Genomic DNA, 22,911 nt, shown 5'->3' with positions numbered 1-22,911 from the left:
TGGGTTTGAAAAGAGGACCACATGAAGTTGGGATGGGAAAGTAGCAGTAGGGACATACAGCTGAAATTGGAGGGGAAGAAATGAGGAGGTTGGTTTGAGCTAAACATTATAGGCATTATGAACTTTAAAAAAATAAATAAATGACTGAGGAAAATATCTGGACATAGCAAGGCATGCTTATAACCCCAGTGCTGGGGTAAGATGGATGCTTGGGGATCTCTGAAGCTCCTTGGCCAGGCAGGCTAGCTGAATCCATGACCTTCAGGTACAGTGGCAGACTGTTTCAAAAACTGAAGGAGGAAAGCGATTGAGAAAAGACGTCCAACACTGACCTGTCCTCCACATGCGTGCATATATGAGTGCACTCCACATGAGTGCACACACTCACTTACAGTAACAAGTGCAAGATTCCACAACTCTTGCACACAATTTTTAAAAAGGAAATAAAGGGTGCAGTGAGCCCATGCCCACTAGCCTGAAATGCTCAACTGCTACTTGCAGGGAGTGGGGACCCAGTTAACTCATTGAAGAGCCTGATGCCTTGGTTTTTAACAGGGGTGATAAATACTTGGGACAGCACAGGTGAGGGTTACATGGGTCAGAATGTATGCAGTGCTTCCGATTGTCTGAGACATCATTGAATATCTCCATCCACCGGCAGCCCACCCCTTAAGAGCATAATGTTGCTTTTATTGACTACTACGATTCCCATGCCTAGAAGGGTTTTCTGCCTCAAGACTCCTTTACATGGAGTGAATGGCAAGTTGTCACCATGGCCAACATGAAAGGGTTCTCTTCTGCGGTGACTAACCTTCTAGCTGGAATAGGTTTCCATTCCCCTTAGCCAAGGCAGGGGCCCAGAGATCACCTCCATACGTCCTCCAGGGGAAGAAGCCATGGTTTTGGTTAAATACGAGTGCAGGTCCTTCTGCCTCCTGCATGATGGCAGGTAACCAGTCCCACTTAGTACCACATGGAGACACGTCCTGAGAGATCTCATCACTGGAGCTTTCCAGACTGTGGGGACACTCACCCGCCTCCCCAGTCTAGGCAATTTGATGGGAAAGCGCAGTCATTTTGCTTGGTGCCCGAAGACTTATCTGCTTCTACAAAGAAACAAAAATTGCACGGGAACCCTGCCAGGGCTTCAGGAATTTCCCCCAAAGTTCTGTTGGGCCTATCTCCTTTCAGCTGTGAATCCTGTGCTATCGCCAGTGAATTTGACACAATGTCAAACTATGTGTCTGAGAACACAGACTGTAAGGAACCCCGGCTGTCTGATACAGCCTGTCCACAGCAAGGGCTTTGTAGTGGAGCAGCCGTGGCTCAGTTCCCTGCGCTGATGCACCTCCCTCTGTGGCACATGCCCAAGGCCGACAGAAACCGACCTTGACCAATCTTTCCTGTAGGCACAGAGTGAAAGAGGCCTCTCCAGGGTGGATGGGTTGAAAGAGAATACCAATACTTGTAGAAAGCATTCTGCTGGAGGCTGTCTAGCGCCCAGTCCGTGGTCAAGTACATCTTAGTATGTGTGAAGCCCTGGGTTTGATTCCTACCACCACAAAACACAGAAACTGAAAGAAAAATATAACGTTTTTCACCACAGATTATTCACATTGGCCCAAGACGTTCTGAAATAAAATGCAAATTTTTGCAAAACTCACTTGCAGTGAACTAGCTGGCTGCCAGAAGACTGCAGGTTCTCTAACAGAAGTCAGCAAGGATGTACAGTCAGCTGTACAGTCGGCAGCAGGGGAGGGAAGCAAGCAGCCCTTGTGTCCCAATGGCTGGAACTTCCGTAACCTGACAGCCACTGGTAGGTTGCTGTGTAGACAGGGCCTGGGGGTCCTCGAGGGGGCAGAGGCCAAGCATGCCTTGGGACGGACTCATCGCTCAAGCTCCTGCAAATGAGTGGCTATTGCCCTCTCCACAGTGTAATTATTTATGTAGAGTCCTCTCGTCAATTGTGCCTGTATCCAGGAAAGTCAGGTGTAGGACCCGACCTCCTGTCCACACAGAATTTAGGGCCTCTAGTTCCCCTGTGGGCCTGCAGGGAGAGGGAGGCGGAGACGGAAGGAGGCTTTCTCAGTCGGAGAGAGCCTTGACCACTGTGCCTAGTGGTCAGTTGGTTCAAAGATCTCGGTGGCCGGGGACAGGAGTGAAGATTGCTCCTGCCCCAGTCAACTCCTGACTGCTGGCCACCTTCTCATTGCCCTGGGACCTGGCACCAGTACACAGACCCTGGGTATCTTCTCACGGATGCGGTGGCCCAGACAACTAAGCTGCCAGCTATTCTAGAACCTCGCAGGAGCGCAGGACCGAAAGAAATCTAATAAGTTGTGAGGTCCACCACACTGCGGCCTCGCTGGGAGCTGCTGGCTGAAAGCAGCCACAAGATAAAAAAGGAAGTGGCAGGAAGGAGACTGTAAAAAAAAAAAAAAGACTCTCGGTCACATCCTTTGATGGGGCCTTGGGGAACCCACCCCTAGACAGGGGCATCGACGGCCTTGAATCCTGACTTGAAAGCAAAGCCCTGGAGATGTCCCTGGGAAGGGTGCATTGGGGAGACCCACCTCAACCTTTCTGTCCCTGCTGCTGGGCCAGGCTGGCTAAAGCATTCATCTGGATTCTGCACGAGTTTGCCCTCAGGGGAAGCTGCCTAGTACCTGGTAGGCCAAGACAGAAACGCTTAACACGCAAGGCAATCAACCGGTTCTTGTTAAAGTGGAGATTCTCTAGCAGTGCCCCTGAGTTGCTGGGAGTGAGGGAGGAGAGGGAGAATTTTGGAACACCTCTTAGAAGGGCCAGAGGCTCCAGGTCCCAGGACCCCACATAGAGGAGCCCTGCCTGGAAGAGACATGGGAGCCAAGCCCAAGAAGATATGGGAGGGGGGATTTAGGTCATGGGAGTCTCGGGCCTTGGCCTCCTGTCCAGCCCAGGGCTGGATTTAGAACTCTAGTAGAACAATCAAGACAACAGCTCCTTAATCCAGCCCAGGGATCGCCAGAGTAACAGCACACAGGAGTGAGAGCCTGTCAGGTAGTGTGTTCTGTTTCCACGATGCCAGAATTCATGGGTCATGCGTCATCACAGAAAATATGCACAGAAGAGCTTTAAGGAAAATTACATCCAAAAGAGCTGGGTATCTGCAAGGATGGATACATCTGTTGTGTGAACTATCCCTGGGGAGATGTGAACATGGGTTTACTCTCCTCAAATAGGACCCCAAGAACTAACTCTACCCAAGCCTGTCTTAGAAAAGCAGGGAATTCACTGAGACTACTTATCAGAGCATGGATGGCCTCAGAATAACCACAACACAGAAAAGTCTCACCCTAGCATGGACGACCACTTCCCCATGGCTTTATAAATGGGGTCCCCTTCAGTTAACTTTCCACTTCTTAGATACTTACACCTCCCAAGACCACTTGCAGTTGGGATAGAATTACATACTGATCGGGGGAAAGTGTAGGAGGAGGAGGAGATGGCCAGAGCCTCAGATAAGAGTCGAATGACCCTCTCCATCTCTTCTTCTATGAGACAGCGCAACAGGCTGGATGTTGAGGGTCTCCTGTGGCACTAATAGCTGCCCTGGTTAGGACAGCAATGCAGGCTATGCTAGGAGAGTGTTCCACGGTCTCCCCGAGAGAACGGACCTTCGGACTTGGACTCCGGAGGTGACTTGAGTCAGAGAAGCCTTCCTCCAGGGACTGTCCACCACGTCGGCCTCTCACTCCTACTAAATGTGCTGCCTTAAAATGTGTCGCTGTCTACAGCCATGCTGTCCTCTTGTATCATCTGCATCTAGGTTTTCTTCCTTCCCTTTCTAGAATCATCCTTGCTCTGAGGTCAAGGCGTATTTATTTCACAGGAGTGAAGTGGTTCTGGAAGCATATGCCTGTAGTCCTCGGCTAAAGCAGGAGGATCTCTGGAGCCCAGGAGTTGGAAGTGAGGCTGGGCAAGATAACAAGACTGTGTCTTAGCAGAAAACAAAAGAAATGAATGAATCCACTAGTCGGTCTATGATAGGGTATCGTATGGTATTGCACGGTATGGTATGATATTGTATAGTACGGTATGATGTGGTTATGTATGGTACAGTGGGGTGTGCTAGGAAAGCAGGCTACTCAAAAGGAATTTGAAAGCAGGGCCATGAGATCGTTATATGTTGGAGGCTTTGGAAGAGGGAAGGGCAGGAGCCCCATGCCACCCAAGTCTCCTTTCCTCTCCAAAGCTTCAGAAGCCATGGAGACGTGGCAACACACGAGCCACAGAGCTCACAGCTCTGGCGTGTGCTGGCCCTGGACTTGCACTTCGTGGGGGTTTATTTTACAGATTTCTACAGGAAGGAAGCAGGATTCCTTAAGCAGAGGATGATTCCTAGCTTTGTTGAAGAAGAGCAAAAGTCTAAGATCTGGTGCCCCGTGTGTGAGCCTTGCTAATTTGTACCCAAGACGGGGAACAGATACCACCCTGTCACAGTGTCCTCAGCTGCATGCTACACAGCTCCATGTTAAGAAAACTATACATAAGGTGATCAGAAAATAAAGGAATGAGCCAACGACCCCTTTGCTCCTGATTCAAAGTTAATAGGCTCGCTATCTGTCCTTTTTCAAGGACCAGATAATTCCCAAGGGGAAGAAGTGTTAAAATGTAGCCATGTTCCCACTATATATATAAGTGGATCCACAAATTAGAAAAGAAACCATAGACACAGAGACCTCTGTGTCTGCTCTGAGGCTTGCCTATCACTTCCTTTCCTCTTTGTTTCTCCAAGGTCAGAGGCAGCCTCGCTGGAGGTTCAGACAGAGCTGCATCTGTCAGGAAGGCCACTCGGTGACCTGCCTAGGGGCCACTGCTGATAAACATGGAGGCTCCACTTTGTTCAGCTCAAGCCCCTCTTGCCTTTTGCACTCAGGCTAAGGCAAATTGGAAAAAAAAAAAAGCAAGCAAAGCAAAGGATTAAAAATAAATAAACTTCCCAGGGTGCCGGGCCGTTGCAAAGGAAGTCCACATTCCTCAAGGGAACCAGCCACAGAACACAAGGGTCAGCATTCTGTGCGGCTAGGGAGCACTAAAGTGCAGGACTTCTTTACTGACTCAGCCCCACTCAGCATCCGTCCTTCTGTCCCCTTTGGCCATTTCAATTGGGCATTTTATAATGCCAAGAGTTTAAGTCACTCACTTCTTACACGTCAAATATGTTCTGTGCCCACGCCTCGAGTCACAGATGAGGAACAGCAAAGCAGAATTGGCAGAGTACTGAAGTCCCTGGCCAGGTCACCTCGCCAGCCTGACTTCTCATCACTGCCCACCCCCCAATCTGCATCCCCGGGATTCTTTGGGTTTCTCTTTCTCTTGCTTAGGCCTGAGCTGCCTTTGGTTCTGACATGGTAGGGCCCATCATTTCTCTTGAAGCCCTCCTGTGTTCCAAGCAGGATCGTAGGGCCCCCTAAAGTGACCTCTCGGATGCATCCCAGAACTGAATCCCTGCCTTCCTTGGTGTCAAGGACACCTGCTGTACAGAACTGCCTTTTCTTCCTGTCTCCTCACGCCCTTCCCCTAGATTAGGAGGCTGTGGTCCAAGGTCAGCAGGGATGCTGGCTGTCTAGCTCAGGCCTCTTTGGGCACCGTGTCCCAAGGACAGCTTTATACATGAAAGCTTCCTACGTGGGAGTTTGAGATTTTTATCTCCTGACATTTTACAAGACTGGTGGTGGTTGGCTTGAGGTTTGGTCCAGTGAAGAATGTGTCTGAGTCTAAATTACACTCTGGTTGTCAATTTGTTTCCTCTGAGTGTCTGGACCTGTTGACACTGTAAACACCATGATGTGCGCTTGCTTAATTAAGCAGAGCACTAAATGTTTAGTAAATCTCATTCCTAATTATCCGTTCCATGTCTCCAGAGAGAAGGGATTTAGTTAACTTCTTCCATGGAAACCTGAAGTATCTGTTCCCTGTGGTGTTAAGTTCAAATCTAATTATTAAAATTATTAAGTCCCCTCTCACACTTTGGGGTCAAATACTCAGATGATAAATTATGTTCTGATTTCATCTTTGCCCCCCAAACATTTTTTCTTGTAAATTGTGCTCATGTGTGCGTTCTCTCTCTCTCTCTCTCTCTCTCTCTCTCTCTCTCTCTCTCTCTCTCTCTCTCTCTCTCTCTCTCTCTCCCTCCCTCCCTCCCTCCCTCCACTCTCTCCCTTTCTCTCTCTGTCCCTCTCTCTCTGTCTCTCTGTCTGTCTCTCTCTTGCTCTCTCTCTCTCTGTATGTGTGTGATGTGTCTGGGCATGATTCATTCATGTGTTCACATGTGAGCATGCACATGCACAGAGCTCATGTGGAGCTGTTTTCCCTCACTTTCTGACTTCTGAGGTGGGATTGTTTGTTTGCCCTGTGTAAGCCCAAGTCGTTGTCACAAAGCTTCCGAGATTCTGCTGTCTCTACCTCCCAGCTCCCCAGAGATGCACTGGGAATTACAGCCATCCCACTGGATGCAGTTTTCAGGTGGGTTCTGGGGATGGAATGCGGGCCCTCACACTTGCGTGGCAAGTGCTTTACACACTGAGCCATTGTGCCACCAAACTTTTAAGGTAACAGCGTTTTTCCATTGAAAGCTGACTTCTATAACCTTAAATCAACCAGCAGTCTGGCTCCTCCAGCTCTGCTGTTTGTGGTCAGAGTAAAACCCTGGTTGAACTGCAGAAGTCTGCAGGTTGCTGCTATTCTGAGCATTTATTTCACTGTTGATGGGTGATGAAGGGAGCAGCCCCTGAATATGGGGGGTGGGGAGGTCTCATCTCAAAATGTTGGACTGCTTCTGACCCCACAGGCTGCTAAAACGTGGCTGAAAAACCACCAAAGGTCATTGTTTTCAGAAACTCCGGAGGACCAAAGCCATTGCAGCCATCACAGATGAAGCCTAAAGCGGAAGGCAATGCCTCACACCCACCCAGGGCCATCAGGGTGAGCCCCGCAAACTAGTCTATCTAGTTTTTAACCAGTGACCACAGGACGTGGCACCAGGACAGACCCTCAAGCTTCATCTTGGAAACACCGCTGTACACAGTAGAAGACACAGCAAGGCTTGGGGATCCCACTGTGGCCGGAGCCATGCTGACCGACCTATGGAATCTGCATTTCCCAGGATGGACCTGGCCAGATCAATGCCTGAGAGGGACAGGTGTAGGGTTAATAGTGGGGAGACTCACTGATGAGCTCTCGATGGTGCCAGCAACATGCCCTTGACTTCTAAGCCTCTGGAATCATGAGCTAAATAACTCTCTTTTATTTATGAGTTACCCAGTCTCAGGCATTTTGTTACTGCAACAAAAGAGTGAACTAAGATACAGACCCAGATAACTGAGTCCACTTAGCACCAGAAGGCACTTCCTCCAGTGTAACTTCTTCGCTAAGCCAACCATAGCTTCTCTGACTGACAGAGCAGACTCTCTCCCCAGGGCTGTCACTCATTTCCTTACATTTGTCTTTCTTTGGGGATTATATCTGTGCTTCTGGAAATGTGTTCTCAGAGTTGCTTGTGTGGTCCCACCAAATGTCACCCATACAGTGCTTGGCACACTTACCTGACTTCCTAAGGATGTCAGGCTGATGTGTGCACGCCCAGAAATGACAACCGCCCATGCACTGTAGTGTCACATTGCACAAGATCATCTAATCACTTTCCATTAGCCCTTCACAGAGACAGCCTCCAGGTGACAATCCTACGATGCTGAAGATTCACGCGCCCCCAATGTATTACTCTGCCTGCCTTCAAATTGAATCTCATTTTGTTATTTCCTGCCTGTGTTTCTTACCTCTCTGGAATCATTTTTATTATGCTGTACTCCTCATCGTCATCGATGCTAAGAAATGTTTCCCAATTTTGTATTTTTTGAAAGTTGGGGAGGGTGATGTGAGCCCCCTTTTTAACACATTGATAAAACGATGAAGTGCAGCCAAGCCTGACATTGGCCCTGATGCTTGCCCAGCTTCAGCAGCACTCTGACACCATGCGCCATAGAGGACTCTTCAGTCCCCATTCTCTCTAAGCAGGGTTGTTAAAACCCCAGGAAGTGGCGCGTGGCACAGGGCACCCCACACTTGGCTTTGCCTTTACCTTCGCACAAGAAAGACTCCACTGACAAGTTCACCGATGAGCTGAGGCTGACTTCATGGTCCTCGGGAGACGCAAGTGTTCACTCATCATTTCTGCCTGTGGATGTGTGTCACATCACACCAGCAATCTTCAGTGTACCCAGGAGCGACTGCCAAAACCCAACACACGATTCGCTGACAGGCTCCAATGTCTATTTCCCCACATTTCTTTTTTGTTTTGTTTTTTGAGACAGGGTTTCTCTGTGTAGCTTTGCGCCTTTCCTGGAACTCACTCTGTAGACCAGGAGGGCCTTGAACTCACAGAGATCTGCCTGGCTCTGCCTCCCGAGTGCTGGGATTAAAGGCGTGCACCACCACCGCCCCGGCCTTCCCCACATTTCAAAACCCCTGATCTCTGTCATAGCCTAATAATTTTCCACTGAAAATGTAAAACAGCAGCCCTATTGGCATAGCTGTTACTCCACCAAAATGCTACTTATTTCATGCACACAGGCTCCAGGGTATGGCCAGACCTAGAGCAAAAAAAAAAAAAAAAAAAAAAAAAAAAAAAAAAAAAAATCACAGGTACATACACAGAGCAAAGTTAGGCAAGGGGGGGGCTGAAGTTATCGAGGTGTGTTAATTGGTTTGTTTGGATCATGGCTTTTCACTGTTGTTGCTCCCGTTTTTTTTTGTTTGTTTGTTTTTTTTGTTGTTTTTTTTTTTATTGTGCATGGTATTCATAATGCATTTGACAAGCACATGAATCCGCCACCCACAGGATGCAGCTATGCACAGTCTGCCCCTGTATATCAGCTCTTTTCCTAGCTCTCCCACTCAAGGAAGCAGGCCAAAGCCCAGTGATATGAATGGTGCCAATAATATCCATGGATTTCATCCACTCAACAGCCTGGCTGTGCGCTTCCTAGCAATGACTCTTTACAGCCAGATGACTTCCTAGTCTTCTCCCTCCTCTTCCAAGGGAAAAAAAAGTTCTGTCCTTTCTATGGAATGACCACTCACAGGCACAGAAGTAATTACAGCTAAGGAAGATGGGAAGTCAAGAAGAAGAAGAAGAAGAAGAAGAAGAAGAAGAAGAAGAAGAAGAAGAAGAAGAAGAAGAAGAAGAAGAAGAAGAAGAAGAAGAATGCCAGATAGGTAGAAGTAAGTGAATGTCACTGTGAGCTGACAGGCTTTCTTTCTCTCTGACAGACTTACTGAGGGATGTCTAAACGGGGGCTTTAGAAACTCCAAAGGGAAAAGTTCTCCAAGACAACCCAATGACCTTTCCGGTGAGTTGATTAGCAGGGACCACAGATATCTCAAATCCAGCATTTTTTTACTAAGGCAACTGAGTCTCTAACAGCCTCTAATAGAAAATGTGATTAGGACAGAAACCCCAACAGAGAAGTTAAATTCATGGTAGAATCATACAAAAAGAATGCAGGTAAATGGTTTTAAAGTACTGGCCACCGGGACATGGATCAAAAGAAAAAAAATAATGACATATAAAGTCACAGACACACTGATAAGCAACTGAAAAGGCCACATCCAAGTACACAGGACCCCGTGCAGTGCCAAAACCAAGTCAACAAAAGTCATACTCGTCAGCAACAACCAATCCCAAACTGTGCGCAGGCATGGGAGGGAGGGCTAGATTTTAGTTACAACGATGAAATACTGAGAAATAAACACAAGAAAAATTTCAGGAATCATGTGTGGATATATTTTCATAAGGTACTTAAAAAACTGGAATAGACAAGGGAACACAGGGCTCCTGGATAAGAACAACTCCATAGCAATTGGATAAATTGTGCCTATGGTTATGAGTTTTCCCTCCAAGAATTTGTGTGCTACAGGCCTGGCCACCCTACTTGTGGTGGTTTGAATGAGTATGGCCCCCATAGGCTCATATATTTGAATATTTAGTCACCAGTTAGTGGAACTCTTTGGGGAAGATTAGGAAGTGTGGTCTTGCTGGAGGAGGTGTGTCACTGGGAGTGGGCTTTGAGGTTTCAAGAGCCCGTGTATGCCAAGGCCCAGTGTCTCTCTCTACTTACTGCCTGGATATTAGGCTGTAAAACTCTCACCTACTGCTCCATTGCCACAGCTGTCTGCTCCTGCCATGATGACCATGGACTAACCCTCTGAAACTGTAAGCAAGCCCCCAGTTAAATGCTTTCTTTCATAAGAATTGCCTTGTTCATGGTCTCTTCACAGCAATAGAGCAGGAACTAAGACACTACCAAAAGCAATCCACAGACTAGATTTAATGCAATTCCAATCAAAATACCAGGACCTTTCTTCACAGACATACGAAAAATAATCTCGAAATGTATGTGGGAACACAAAAGACCAAGCTAAAGCAATGCTGAACAAAAGGAGGTGTCATCATGCCTGATTTCAGTTACATGCAGAGCCAAAGCAATGAAAACAGTATGGTACTGGCAAAAAAACAGACACAGATTGTTGGAATAGAACAGAAGAGCCAAATACACTCTATGTGACTACAGCTACCTGATCTCTGACAAAGACACCAAACAATACACCAGGGGAAAGACAGAGCCTTTAACAAACAGTGCTGAGAAACCAGGACTTCAACATACAGAAAACTAAAAGTCCATCCTCACCACTCTCCCTGCACAAAACTCACCTGCAAATGGATAAAGGACCTCAGTATAGGCCCTGATAACCCAAGGCCATTAGAGAAAAAAGTAGGGAATATGTGTAGATAAGGACCTTGTGGATAGGAGTCTGGTTGTGCAAGAATTAAAACTAACTGTTGACAAATGGGACCTCAGGAAACTAAAGGGCTTCTGCCCAAGAAAATAAAGAGTCAACTATGCTGTGGAATATTTGCACACTGTGTGAAGAGGTGCTGCTGTGATGGGTGTAATAAAAACCTGAACGGCCAATAGCCAGGCAAGAGAGAATAGATATGATTTCCAGGGATAAAAAGGAAAAGAAGGAATTTAGGCATGCAGAGAGCTGCCAGCCAGACACAGAGGAAGCAGAATGTGCAGTATGGAGATGCGGTAACAAACCCATGTGCCAGAATGTAGATCTTAAAATACGGGTTAATTTAAATAAAAAGAACTAATTAGGAACAAGTCTAAGCTAGGGCTGAGCTTTCATGACTAATCATTAAGTCTCTGTGTCATGATTTGAGGGCTGGTGGTTCCCATGACAAAGTACTGCTCCGTGACTAAGTGAACAGAAAGCCAGCAGAATGGAAGAAAATTTTTGCAGCTATACAGAGAGGATTCATGTCTGGATTACACAAAGAACTCAAAGAACTAAACACCAAAAAAAAAAAAAAAACCAACACCCCTGAAAAGTGGATGGTGGAGCCGAATAGAAAGTTCTCAAAAGGGGGGCACAATGGTCAGTAAACACTTTTATGTCTTCACTATCCTTAGCCATCAAGAAAACACAGATTCAATCCACATTGAAGACTCCGTTGCACCTAATCAGAATGCCCCAAGAGCACAAACGAAGGCCAATACTCCCATGGACACGAGGAAAGGGGATGCCTGCATGGTGTTGGTGGGTGTGCAAAGCAGTGAAGCCACTCTGGAAATCAGTATGGAGGTTTCTCAAAAAACTAGAGCTAGATCTACCATTTGACCTGGCTCTACCACTCGTACCTAAAGGTCTTTATATCCTACCAGAAGGACACTGGCTCAGCCATTTCATTGCTGCTCTATCCACAGTAGCTGGTGAATAGAATCAACCTGTGTCCGTAAACTGACATCTGGAGAGTGAAAATGTGGCACCTACACACAATGGAATATTACTCAGTTAAACAACGAAACACATAAAAGAAAATGAGCAAAGGGAAAGGGAGCCGAGGAGGAGAAACGGGAAGATCAGAGATGGAGGGAGGAGGAAGGTGAGCAGGGAGAGGAAGGAGAAAGATTCTTATCTCTGGTGAAGTCTGGCAAGCTACCTTGATCTTTGAAGCAGGGTTTCAAATAAATGTTCTGGAAGGAGCTTAGCTTCATTCACTTAATGCAGATTCACATGAAATAATAAACTGGATGATTGCTTAATTAAGGGCAGTAGACCTTTTTACATATGCTAATTGGTAGCATTCGCCAAGAAATTTGGTACATGACTCCAGGATATATTGAACACATAGACATATATAGTACACACACACACACACACACACACACACACACACACACACACACACTCTTAAACAACGGATCTCATGCTGTAGAGCCAAGAGATCATCTTTGTGGTTTGCATCCTCGGCCACTGTATTTTTTTTTCTTTGCCAAAATACATATTTGTATTAGCAGTCATTTGTTTTCTTGAATTAATTTGCGTAAGGAGGGAACATACACAGCATTTTTGCAAATACATCAAACCACAAACCATAACACCAGCCCCAAAGACAAGTGGCTGCTTCAAAGACCCCCCACATGGATTACCTCTTTAACATGTCCCTTATTACACAGGACTGTAAAAATACCTATCACAGATGAAAAAAAGTCATATTTTAAAATGCTTACCAAAACAATGTAGCTTAAAGGCTTTAATATGACATATTGTGTGATAAAATTAGCCTCTCTCTCATATTTTCAACAATCTGCTTTTCTCTGTGAACTTCTTGATCCTGTGTGGAATTAAATCCAAGCTTGACACTATCAGAGACACGACTGGAGTCACAATAAAAAGGCATTAAAATTGCCGGGGGTGTCTTCGTGATTAGAACATTGAACACTGGAGATAAAAATGACAGCCTTCCCACGTGGTGTTTGGCAACCAAGATATTTGAAAAATGCAAATTCATCTCCTATCTGCCTGCGGGAAGGGAGGACCAGTCTGGGGCCTTCACCCTCCCTGACTTTCAGACTTCACAGTTAGCTGAGACCCAGGCCCGGCAGCGGATCAGGAACATGACGCTGCCCCATTTACAGGGCTAGAAGTTTATATCAGGCCCTCCCATCATGCACCTATTTTGGGGTACCAGGCACCCCTAGTTAAGATGATCACAGAGACATAGCCCTGAACAATGGGCTGGGCATTGACAAAGGCTTCATTCCTAATTAAAGTCTAGTCTCATTCCTTGGGACCTTTCTCAACTAGGCTCAACCTTGGCTTAGGAACTGTTGAACAGACAGAGTTACTTAACAGTTCAAGGCCACGAGTCTATAATAACACACTTGCCATACAGTGCCCACCTGAGAAAACTCAAGGTTTCCAATGACCAATCCCTACCTGATCATATCTGAAAATACCTCATTTTCCAGCCTCCGTGGTAAGGAAGGATCCTGCTTCTGGAAGCTTCTTATATACTTAGACACATCCACATGGACCAAAGACCCCACTTATTTTTCAATATCATCACCCTTTGAATCTGAAGTGTCCCCATAGGCTTAAGTATTGAAAGCTTGGTCCCCAGCTGCTGCAGGTGCTAATTGAGGAGCTAGTAGACACTGTGGGCAGTAGAACCCAGCTGGAGAAAGTGGGTCCCTGGAGGTGGGTCCCTGGAGGTCTACCATGCCCGGCCTCACCCTATCATGTCCTTGGCTTTCTGTTGGCTGTGATGTGAGCCCTCCACCACCCCATCCTCCCACTACGTGACAAGCTGGCCCGCTGCATGGAGCCAAGCGGCTGCATCCTGAACACTAAAACAATAAACCATAATGAACCCCCCCCCCCCCCCCCCGCAAATGATTTCTATCTGGTATTTGGTCACCGCACCAAGAAAAGTCACAAAGACCATTGCTCTCTGTAACTTGTATACTCCCCTGACTCAGGGTACTGTGTCCCACACAGTCACCTCTCCCACCTCCCTCCTTCTCTCCCAGAACCACAAAGTCTCAGTACAGGTCCAGAGTAAGCGCAGTTCAGGCCGAACTCTACCAGACAACTGACCACTGTAAGTGGGGTCCAACTTTCTTTACCTGACAGCGCACATAGTCCAATATTTCAGGCAGGACATGGTGTGCACATAGGTAGTCACCCACGCCTCTATTCTTGCTTCCACACCTACACTCCATGTCAGCCACAGTGTCCCAGATCTGTCCTCTTCTGCATGACTTGACTCACAGGCCTGTGGCCCGCCAAGGCCACAAGACTTGTACTATACTAACAGAGCCAATGAGCCAACCAGCATTTACAGAATGAGAACTGCAGGGACCCCTGACCTCCACACACTGCGCCTCCTCGGGCATGCCAGTGACACTCTCACCTCTCATCTCTGTCGCTGAGGAGCCGTTGGACCAGGCCGTCCACTTGTTCCTGTGCTTACTGATCTCTTGTACCTTGCAGACATACTGCCCCTGATCTGCTGGCCGGAGTGTCAGGACAGAAAGCCTGTATAGTGTCCCCCGGCGCTCCTCCAGCAGGCGCAGCCTCTTTTGGTTGGCAGTACGGCTGAAGTTCCCGTAGTACTGAATTACCCGAAGCTTGGTCATCTTCACCATCAAGGCCTCCTGGGAGCCATCGGGGGCAAAGAACCAGCGCACAGCCAGCAAGCTGTCCTTCCGTCTCTTCTGGGAGACGTGGCAGAGGAGAGTGGCATTTTCCCCTTCCAAGTAGTCAACCACAGGTCCTGGGGACACAGTGACGTTGAGAGCACCACATACCTCTGCAAATGAAAAGAGAAGGGGGAGAAAGGATGGATGAAGGCTACAGCCTGACTTCATGCAGCCAGGCCATTGCCCATTGCCAGGGAGATGCTGCGTGCTGCTGGCATCTAGATACTCTGGAAGGCCAGAGAAGCAACAGTTTCAATACTCTCTACATTCATTCCCCAGTCTCACTGTGACCAAAGGGCTGGCTCCTCTATGGGCCTCATGGGCATTCACATTCTTATCGATGATGGTCTCCTTCACATGATGAGTCAAACACTGGCCATCTGAACAGACATGTTCTCAAACATGTTTTAATCTGCCACTAACATTCAGATTACATATATGAGTCAGGGCTTTGGAGAATCTCTTGAAAGCTCAGTTCACACCCCATCTTCTCCCCTCACCTCCCCAAGGTATGTTTCAATCAGTGTTGACAGGGCTGGGGGCCATAGCTGTTTAAGGCAGGCCAGAGATGCAACCTGTGACGGCCTGTCAACCAGAGACTGAATCTGTCTGTCTCGCTCACGTTCTTCGTCTCAGAGAGTCCGTCTCTAGGCAATAATGGTCAAGCAGGGCCACACTAGTGCTAGTGAGCTGGAACGACACGGGATTCTCAGTGGCTTCTTTGAACTCAAGATCTGTGGTCTCAGAACAGAAAGTGCACAAGCTAAAATAAAAAGTGAAGGAGTCTCTGGCACCAGAGGGAGATGGGGTTCTCCCAATACCCCAAAAGATGCTGCAGAATTTCAAGCCCTGTCCACTACAACCTGTCCTTTGATTTCTTAGTTAAAACCAAGCCAGGGGTAGCCCACACCTAGTTACAGTTCTACTCCTGAGCTGACTGACCTTCAGTGGAACACCCTAATACCCACCAGAGCATCCAGGCTACTTGAACCTAGAGAAGCTGAACACTGGTGCCTTTTTCATGAACCACTTCCCGTGGTGTGCCATGAGTGATACAACACAGCCACACCACCCTGAAGCTCATGGGAGGGGCCTTCTCACATGCAGATGTCCTAAGGGCCGTTCGAAATCACAGCTTTCTTCAGGGTCCCGGGGTAGCACAGGAAATCACATGTCAAGACATAATTGCTTGAGAGACCTTACCATAGACTGGATGGAAGGTGGCCTACTTGCTGGAAGAATCCCCAACTTAGCACAGGATATCATATGTCCTGACAGGGGTGCTTAAGAGACCTAACCAAACACTTTCACAAAATAGCCATCCTCATAATAACAGTCATTGGTTGAATGAAATGAATGAATGATCCATCCATTCATGAGGATAGAGTCCTAACTACCTCTTATAAGCTTCCTCTCTTAGTATCTCACAATGAGGATCAAATTCCCACCCAAGTTTCTGAGGGGATAAGTCACATTCAACTCACAGTGGACATGCTCTTGGCTAGTTTAAATAACTTAACATTTGGAAAGTTATGTTCTGAGGACCAGTCTTATATCCTTTGCCCCTCTTAGCAGCCAAGTGCTAAACTCAGGACCCTCCAGAATAATGTATGAACTTTAACTCAGTTGTATCCATCAGTTCCCTTTGTCATGCAAGGTAACATTTGCAAGGGGGGTTAGAATAATATAGATTCGGGGGGCATTACTCAGCACCCCACACCATGACAGCCTTTGGTAGGGGAAAAGTCACTGGGTGCTATCCAACCTTTCTTTCCAGCAATGAGGGAACATGAAAAATGCAGATCACCAGGTATCTGAGAAGACTCGCCCTAGGCTTGGGGACGTCTAGTGTCACTTTACAGGGTGAGGGTCACTCTGCACTGATTCGGTTAGGTCGATACTCTCACGCTGTCTGGGAGTGTCCTATAGGATGCTCCCTGCCCTCCCCAGGGACAGTGCCATTGCCATCAGAGGTCCACCACAGTGAACCAGGATAGTGGCCCACACCTTGCGTGCATCGTGCCCACCTGGCTGGCACCTGGCCCACATGGACAGCACTTCCTCCTGATGGCTGAGGTTCATCTGAAGTGCAGATGGCCTCATGTTGGAGTTCCCTGGTGAATGAGGAAGCATCTGGGGCCCCTGGCTGACCCCTATTCCATTAGCCGCTGAGAACTGGACAGAAGAGAGAGCACCAACATCCAACAGCTGGCTTACAGATCCCAAGGCCAGCCTGCCCCACCCCCAAAGGCTCCCCGCTGGAGCCGGAGGGGCTGGGAAGAGAGGAAATGGAAACAACATGGGTGGGATGAAAGCAGACTGAACCCTAGGCTCCAGCCGCCCCCCCCCCCATTAGCTCTACATGAAGAGGGGATTATTTATAGTGACTGAATGAGCCAAGTGCTCCAGGCCCCATGGGAGGCCAGATTCCATCCTGGAGGCAAAGTCGGAACCCTTCTCCTCCTGTCCTCCTGTGGCTCAGGCTCAAGGCCCTGTCCCCAGCTTCCAGAAGTGAAGGGACTGAGCTCAGAGGGCACCCTTTTCTCTCTAGCAGCAAAGGGGCTGTGCTAACCTCCTCAGAGGGCACCTTTTTCTCTCAGCATGCCCTTCTGCCTCCCTTTCTCCTCATGTTCTCTCACATGATGGTCCAAACACTGGCGTCTCCCATGGGAGTACAAAGACATTCAGCATAGACTGCATTGTGAAGAGCCCTAGGCTATTCATACATTGAAGTACTAACCCCTAGTACCCCCAAATGTGGGTGTATTTGGAGATAAGACTAAGTGAAATGAAATCCTTAGGGTGTGCCCTCAGATGATGTGAAATAATTTGACTGGTGGCCATATGAGAAGAGACACATGCAGAGGAAGACTGAACACATGCAGGAAGAAGACACCACCTCAAGCCAAGCAGAGACCCTCAGGAGAACTCCCCCCCTCAACAACCCCTACACCTTGATCTCAGATTTCACCCCTTGTTATCAATACGTGTTTGTTGTTAAAGCCACTGGTGTGGTAGCGGGCAGCTGCGTACAGCCCTATTGATGAAAGCTCACCCTAACCCCTCACCTGCCGCTGACCCTGATCCTTGCACATGCCCAAAATGGTGTGGAGACATAGAACCTTAGATGTCTAAGCATCTCTGTCAGAAAAGCTTCGCTGAAAGTCACGGGCTTTCAGAAATGGGGCCCCTTGTCAAAGCAGGTGCCATGAGCGAGCACCCTCCATCCCTGGAGCTGGAGGCTCCTTATGCCAAGCATGGACATATGGAAGTTTGGCTTATGTGCAGACAACCGGAGCGCAGGCCCAGCCAGGAAAGGGTGAGCATAGACAAGCACAGACTTCTTAAGTTAAGGGGCTTGTTTCAGTACTTGTAGAGAGAAGCTTTAACAGTTCCTGTCCAACCATGGTCATTGTGTCCCCTGTGGATCAGCAGAAAGGGGGGAGGGAAGCAATAGGAGGCAGGATGGGGGATGGGGAGTGGACACACAGGCCAGACAGACTGAATGACAGAGCGTGTTCAACCTGTGTGAGGAAAAGGCACGTGAGTAACTGCTGGCCCAGCGTGAGGGACCGCACAGGCTAGATGTCACTCACCCTTCCTCCTCCAGCTGACGTAATGTCAGCAGCAGGGCTGACCCTCACTCCCTGACCTAGGACACTGTCACATTAGCCTGAAGCCGAAGGTAAATGTTTGCTTTATGAGCATATACTGCAGAGAACTAAGGTGAGAGGTAGGCTCCCTCCACACTACACCTCCTCACTCAGAGTTCCTGCCTCCCCTTGTCTCCACAGCCTCCATTGACCTTATGGAACTCATAGGCTAGTGGGGGAGCCAGCTTCTCATCCGGACAAAGGAGAGGGAATGTCACCACGAATGTCTCCGGCCACAGAGGAAACATGCAGGGTTTAAGAAAGTCCTGGAACGACCCTGATCCTAGCCTTGGGGGTAAGCGACCTAAGAATCTGGCCATGAGCTGGACGCTATCTTGGAATCAAGGAAGTGAAAACTCAATCAAGGAAGTGAATGACCTCCAAGAGAGAGAGTGTCACTATGCAGAGTCCCGAGGCAGGAAGAACCAGGTGCGGGCTGGAATTGGAAAGATGGGTATCCCTTTGCAAACTAAATCCTACTGTGGCCTAGACTAATGTCCCTTCCTGCTCAAATTCCTCTGGCAGGGACTCTACCCCAATCAAAAGCCAGTTCTTAAAAGAGGAAGGTGACAATGGATGACATACAGAAAGGGATGACGTTGATCCAAACAGAAAGACAAGATTCCTGCAGCCATGATTCCATTCCTTCAATACACTAGAAAGCCCCGGGCATCCCTCAAGGGCTGGTCACCGGAAGTCTCGTGGTCCCAGGCCTTTCCAGTTGCCAGAGAAGAAGCAGTGAGCAAAGAAATGATGGGTAGAGAGCCTGGGGTGGTGTCCTGGGATGTCCTGACTGGAATCCTGCTTCTGTTAGTAATGAGGCTCTCAGAGCCTGGGCTTCTCCAGGCAAACAGGGGGGAGGTGATGCTTTCCATGGTAAGTGCACGTGTGGCACTGTGGTGAGCTGGAAGTCTGCATGCATGAACTGTGGGGGAGAGCAACAGGAAGTGACCCACGCTGCCCTGGAGCAGGGTAGACTCCATGCATGCGAGAGCCGCAGGAACAGGACTGCCTGCTGGCTTTAGCCTTTACCGATTATTGCTTGAAAGTTTCTATTTGAAGAAGAGCCCCTCAATTTTTGTTTTGCACGGGATCCCACAAGTCACACTGTAGTTTATGCTTCTGCATGAACCTCAGGTTCCTGGGGACAAGATTCGGAGTCTAACCACTGCTTTGGGTTTGGGTGATGGCATGAAAGGGATGAACACAGCTCTCTGAGAGGAAATCCACGGAGCTCCAGATGGCACTGTCTCCTCCCAGAGCAGCAGCCTCCCTCCCTCAGGTGCAGGGAGCAAAGGCTTCTCCTGGGATGCAGAAGCAGTCACTGCCCCGAGCAGGCCAGGAGAGTGGGCATGGCACTATGTATGGGCTGCCTTCCTCCCTGACTAAAGAAACACTCCACTCATTTCCAGGAGCCAGGAACTCCTCAGTGACAGCAAAGGGATGTCTGATTCAGGACAGCAGATCTCTGAAGACGTACACTGCCTAGCTCCGTTTGCAGCATCGGGGCCTGCTGAGCAGCACCAAGCAGAGAGGCCTCTAGACCTAGCCCACATGGCACTCACTGTGAGCCAAAAATGTCACCTAAAAACACAGAGGTGGACATCTGCTCAAGTGAACTTCAGGCCAAACACAGTTCTAAGGCAATTAGAAGTTGTTGGGTTTTTTTCCCTCAATTTATCTTCATTAGCTGCCAATTCTCATTTTAGAGCCAAAACTGTGGCCCAGAGAAGCTGAGCGATTTGTTCAAGCTCACACAGCACATAGGATGAAATTCAAACCTGGGAGATCTGCCTGCAAATCGTAACCACCACTCTGTACCACGGCCTGGATTTAGTGACCACTTGGACTGACAGTTTTCTGTAAGGTGAGTGGTAGGATTGGGTGATGAACAAACTCCCACTCTACCCCCCAAATAGGGGTGGAAGACTGCACAGACTAGGAGTACAGGTTTATATGTAAAGAGGATATGCTGGGCTTCCCCTTGCAAATGTAGGCGAGGAATCTAGGAGGAGGCATTTCAAAGTGGATGACAGGCCCAAGGTGAGGGCCACACAAACAGGAGCTGCGGGGTGGCCCCAGGTACGTCCAGGACAGAATCTAAAAGATTCTGCTTGTCAGGTCTGTGCCTCTGTTCTTCATTTTTAAAATGGGGATAAAACTGCACAACCCTCAAAGGTTGGTGGGCTGATAAACTGCGCTGATGCTTTACGAAGTACTTGGATCCATAAATACTTGAGGTTCTTACTGTGAAATGCTGCTGGTAGTCTCCTGGGAAAGGAGAGCCACTAATGTATCTGTGACTATTATTCTAGCCAGCATGGTCCTGGGGAACCAAGAGAAGGTTCTTCAGCGACTCTAAGTGGGAACCGTAAAGCTCCACGTAAGCCAGTAGAGGTGGCCCCCCAAGCAGTGTGGGAAAGTTTGTGGGAAAGGACCCTGCTCAGTGAAGCCTAGGACACCCTCTCTAACCAGGTCTGACCATCTCAGAAGACTCAAAGTCAGTCCTCGGTGCCCACCCCGGCTGGGACAGTCCAGTCGCTCCTGGCCTCATTTTGCGAACGTCTCCAAAGATAGTTTAAAGGGAAGTTGGTGCTGGCAGCAGCCGCGGGTCCTGACTGCTACGAAAGACAGAAAAAAGCTGCCAACTTGGGGTTCCGATCCGACTGGGTTCTCCCTGCGCTCCGCGGCCTGCGGTTCGGAAGGGACCGGGAGCTGTCCCGAGAGCGGGTCCCCACCGCGGGACGCCGGCAGCACTAGGGGACCGACCACGGAGACCTGGGTCGGCGCTGTTGCGCCGCCACGATCGCCCGGGAGGGGTGCGCCGCCAGGACCCCGCGCAGCCCTGGCCTCCCCTCCCGCTCGAGCCCCGGCCTCCCGCGCAGCCGCCCGCCGCGCCGCCCTTACCCGGAGCCGGACCCAGCAACACGGCCGCCGCCAGCGCCAGGAGCCGCAGCCGCATCTTCCCGCCGCCGCCCGGCGCTGTGACCCGGGAGAACGCCTCCGCCCGCCGGGCCTGGCCCGCCCCTCGGCCTCCTGCCACAGCCCAGGCCAGCTCTGCTGGGTCCCTGGGTCCGCGCCAGGGTTGGGGGAGCGGCCTCTCCATCAACTGGCTCAGCCAGCCCCATGGTGTCCCCTTTCACCACGCCCATGTCTCAGATGAGAAAACTGAGGTGACCTGGGAGATTCAGGGCATCCAGAGCTGAGGACGTTGACCGCCCGCCCCGCAACACGGTTATTCCTAAGAGGGGTCCAGGCACCACAAACCCTGACCCTGGACTTCACACATTCACTCCCCAGGCACTCCCACTGAGGCTTATAGCAGTTGAGAGAAAGTTCTCTATTTCTGCCTTGAACTTGGAGAAGAAGCTGGGAGCTGGGTGATGATCCTTGGAAAGTTAAAAGCTTGGAAAGTTTGGAAACTGTAGCAAGAATAGCCATTTAGGGCTCCCTGTCCCTGGGCTTGGCTTTGCAGGTGTTTGAACAGGCCTGGGACTTCCAAAGCCCTCTGTGTCTTCCATTTGTTGCTCTGTTGCAGGGCAATTGTCCAGTCCCTCCTAGTGGTGTGTACCAAATCAGGTTAAATTTGGCACCCAACGCCTGATGGTGAACATCAGCAATCGTTTTGTGTCCCTGGAAGCACGCACGGGGGTGGGTGGGGGAGTGGGAAGAGGAAGGCCTGGAGGAGTGGGAGAAGAGAAAGCAGAGCCTCCCATCCATCCACTCAAGGGTGTGAGGAAGACTGGGGGAGGCAAGAGAGGTACTGCCAGTGGGTACTGACGCCAGGGCAACTCCAGGATAGACCATCCACTCTTGCTGGTCAGGCCATCGGGCTGCTAGATTCCTTTGGGATCCCCCCACGGAGCAGAGCTTCCCAGGGCCTGGACTGAACCCAGACAGTCAGGATGGAAACCCCAGTCCATTACGGAGCCAGGTCTTTGGAAGCCCAGCAGGCCCTGTTGCGGAGACAAGCAGCAGAGCGTCGGCACCAGGGCAAAAAGTAAGGACTAAGGGGCTGGAGAGATGGCTCAGTGGTTAAGAGCATTGATTGCTCTTCCAGAGGTCCTGAGTTCAATTCCCATCAACCACATGGTGGCTCACAACCACCTGTAATGGGATCAGATTCTTTATTCTGGTGTATATATAAAAAGTAAGGGCAAGCGGATCTAATGGCACATGACTGCAATCCCAACTACAGGGGAAGCTGAGGCTGGAGGATTGCCAGCCTGGTCAACTTAACAAGACCTTGTCTCTTTACTCCTACCCCCAAAAAGGTGGGGATACAACTCAGTGATTAAATGCTTGCCAAGCACGTGTAGGACCTCAAGTTTGATCTTTAGTAGCGCGCGCGCGCGCGCGCACACACACACACACAATGGTGCTGGGGCAAAGTTCAGGGTCAAACTGAGTCCTACAGTTCACGAATGCAAACATCCCTCCAAGGCTTCCAGAAAACAGCACAGGAACTACTTTGTATGCATGAATGAGCCAGTGATCTATTCCATCCCATCTATAAGGCCCCAGGGTTGCATAAACTAAGATACAAAGTGGACTCAAGACACGTACAGGATTCTATGGACCACATGATTTTTCTTTTCTTTTCTTTGTATATAGGTATGTATGTTACATGCATGTTGAGTGTGTGTGTGGATGCATGTGTCCATGCA

General features: G+C 49.1%; 1 protein-coding gene across 2 annotated transcripts in view; it reads right to left on the bottom strand.

The window, feature by feature from the left end:
* The window catches only part of Vstm4 (V-set and transmembrane domain containing 4), an 82,432-nt gene extending 61,134 nt beyond the window's left edge, over nt 1–21,298 (bottom strand). For both annotated transcript variants that reach the window (XM_006976718.4, XM_076544366.1), the window contains exons 1-2: nt 21,152–21,298; nt 14,303–14,701 (exon numbers count right to left, since the gene is read on the bottom strand). In XM_006976718.4, coding sequence (XP_006976780.1) covers nt 14,303–14,701; nt 21,152–21,206 — 454 coding nt within the window. In that variant the 5' untranslated portion in view covers nt 21,207–21,298. The remainder of the gene's footprint in view (nt 1–14,302; nt 14,702–21,151) is intronic.
* Nucleotides 21,299–22,911: the final 1,613 nt, after the last annotated feature.

The sequence above is a fragment of the Peromyscus maniculatus genome, chromosome 9 (assembly GCF_049852395.1).
Source record: "Peromyscus maniculatus bairdii isolate BWxNUB_F1_BW_parent chromosome 9, HU_Pman_BW_mat_3.1, whole genome shotgun sequence".
NCBI classification, from domain to species: domain Eukaryota; kingdom Metazoa; phylum Chordata; class Mammalia; order Rodentia; family Cricetidae; genus Peromyscus; species Peromyscus maniculatus.
The sequence above is the reverse complement of the archived record's forward strand: the minus strand, read 5'-3'. Positions and strand labels throughout refer to the sequence as shown.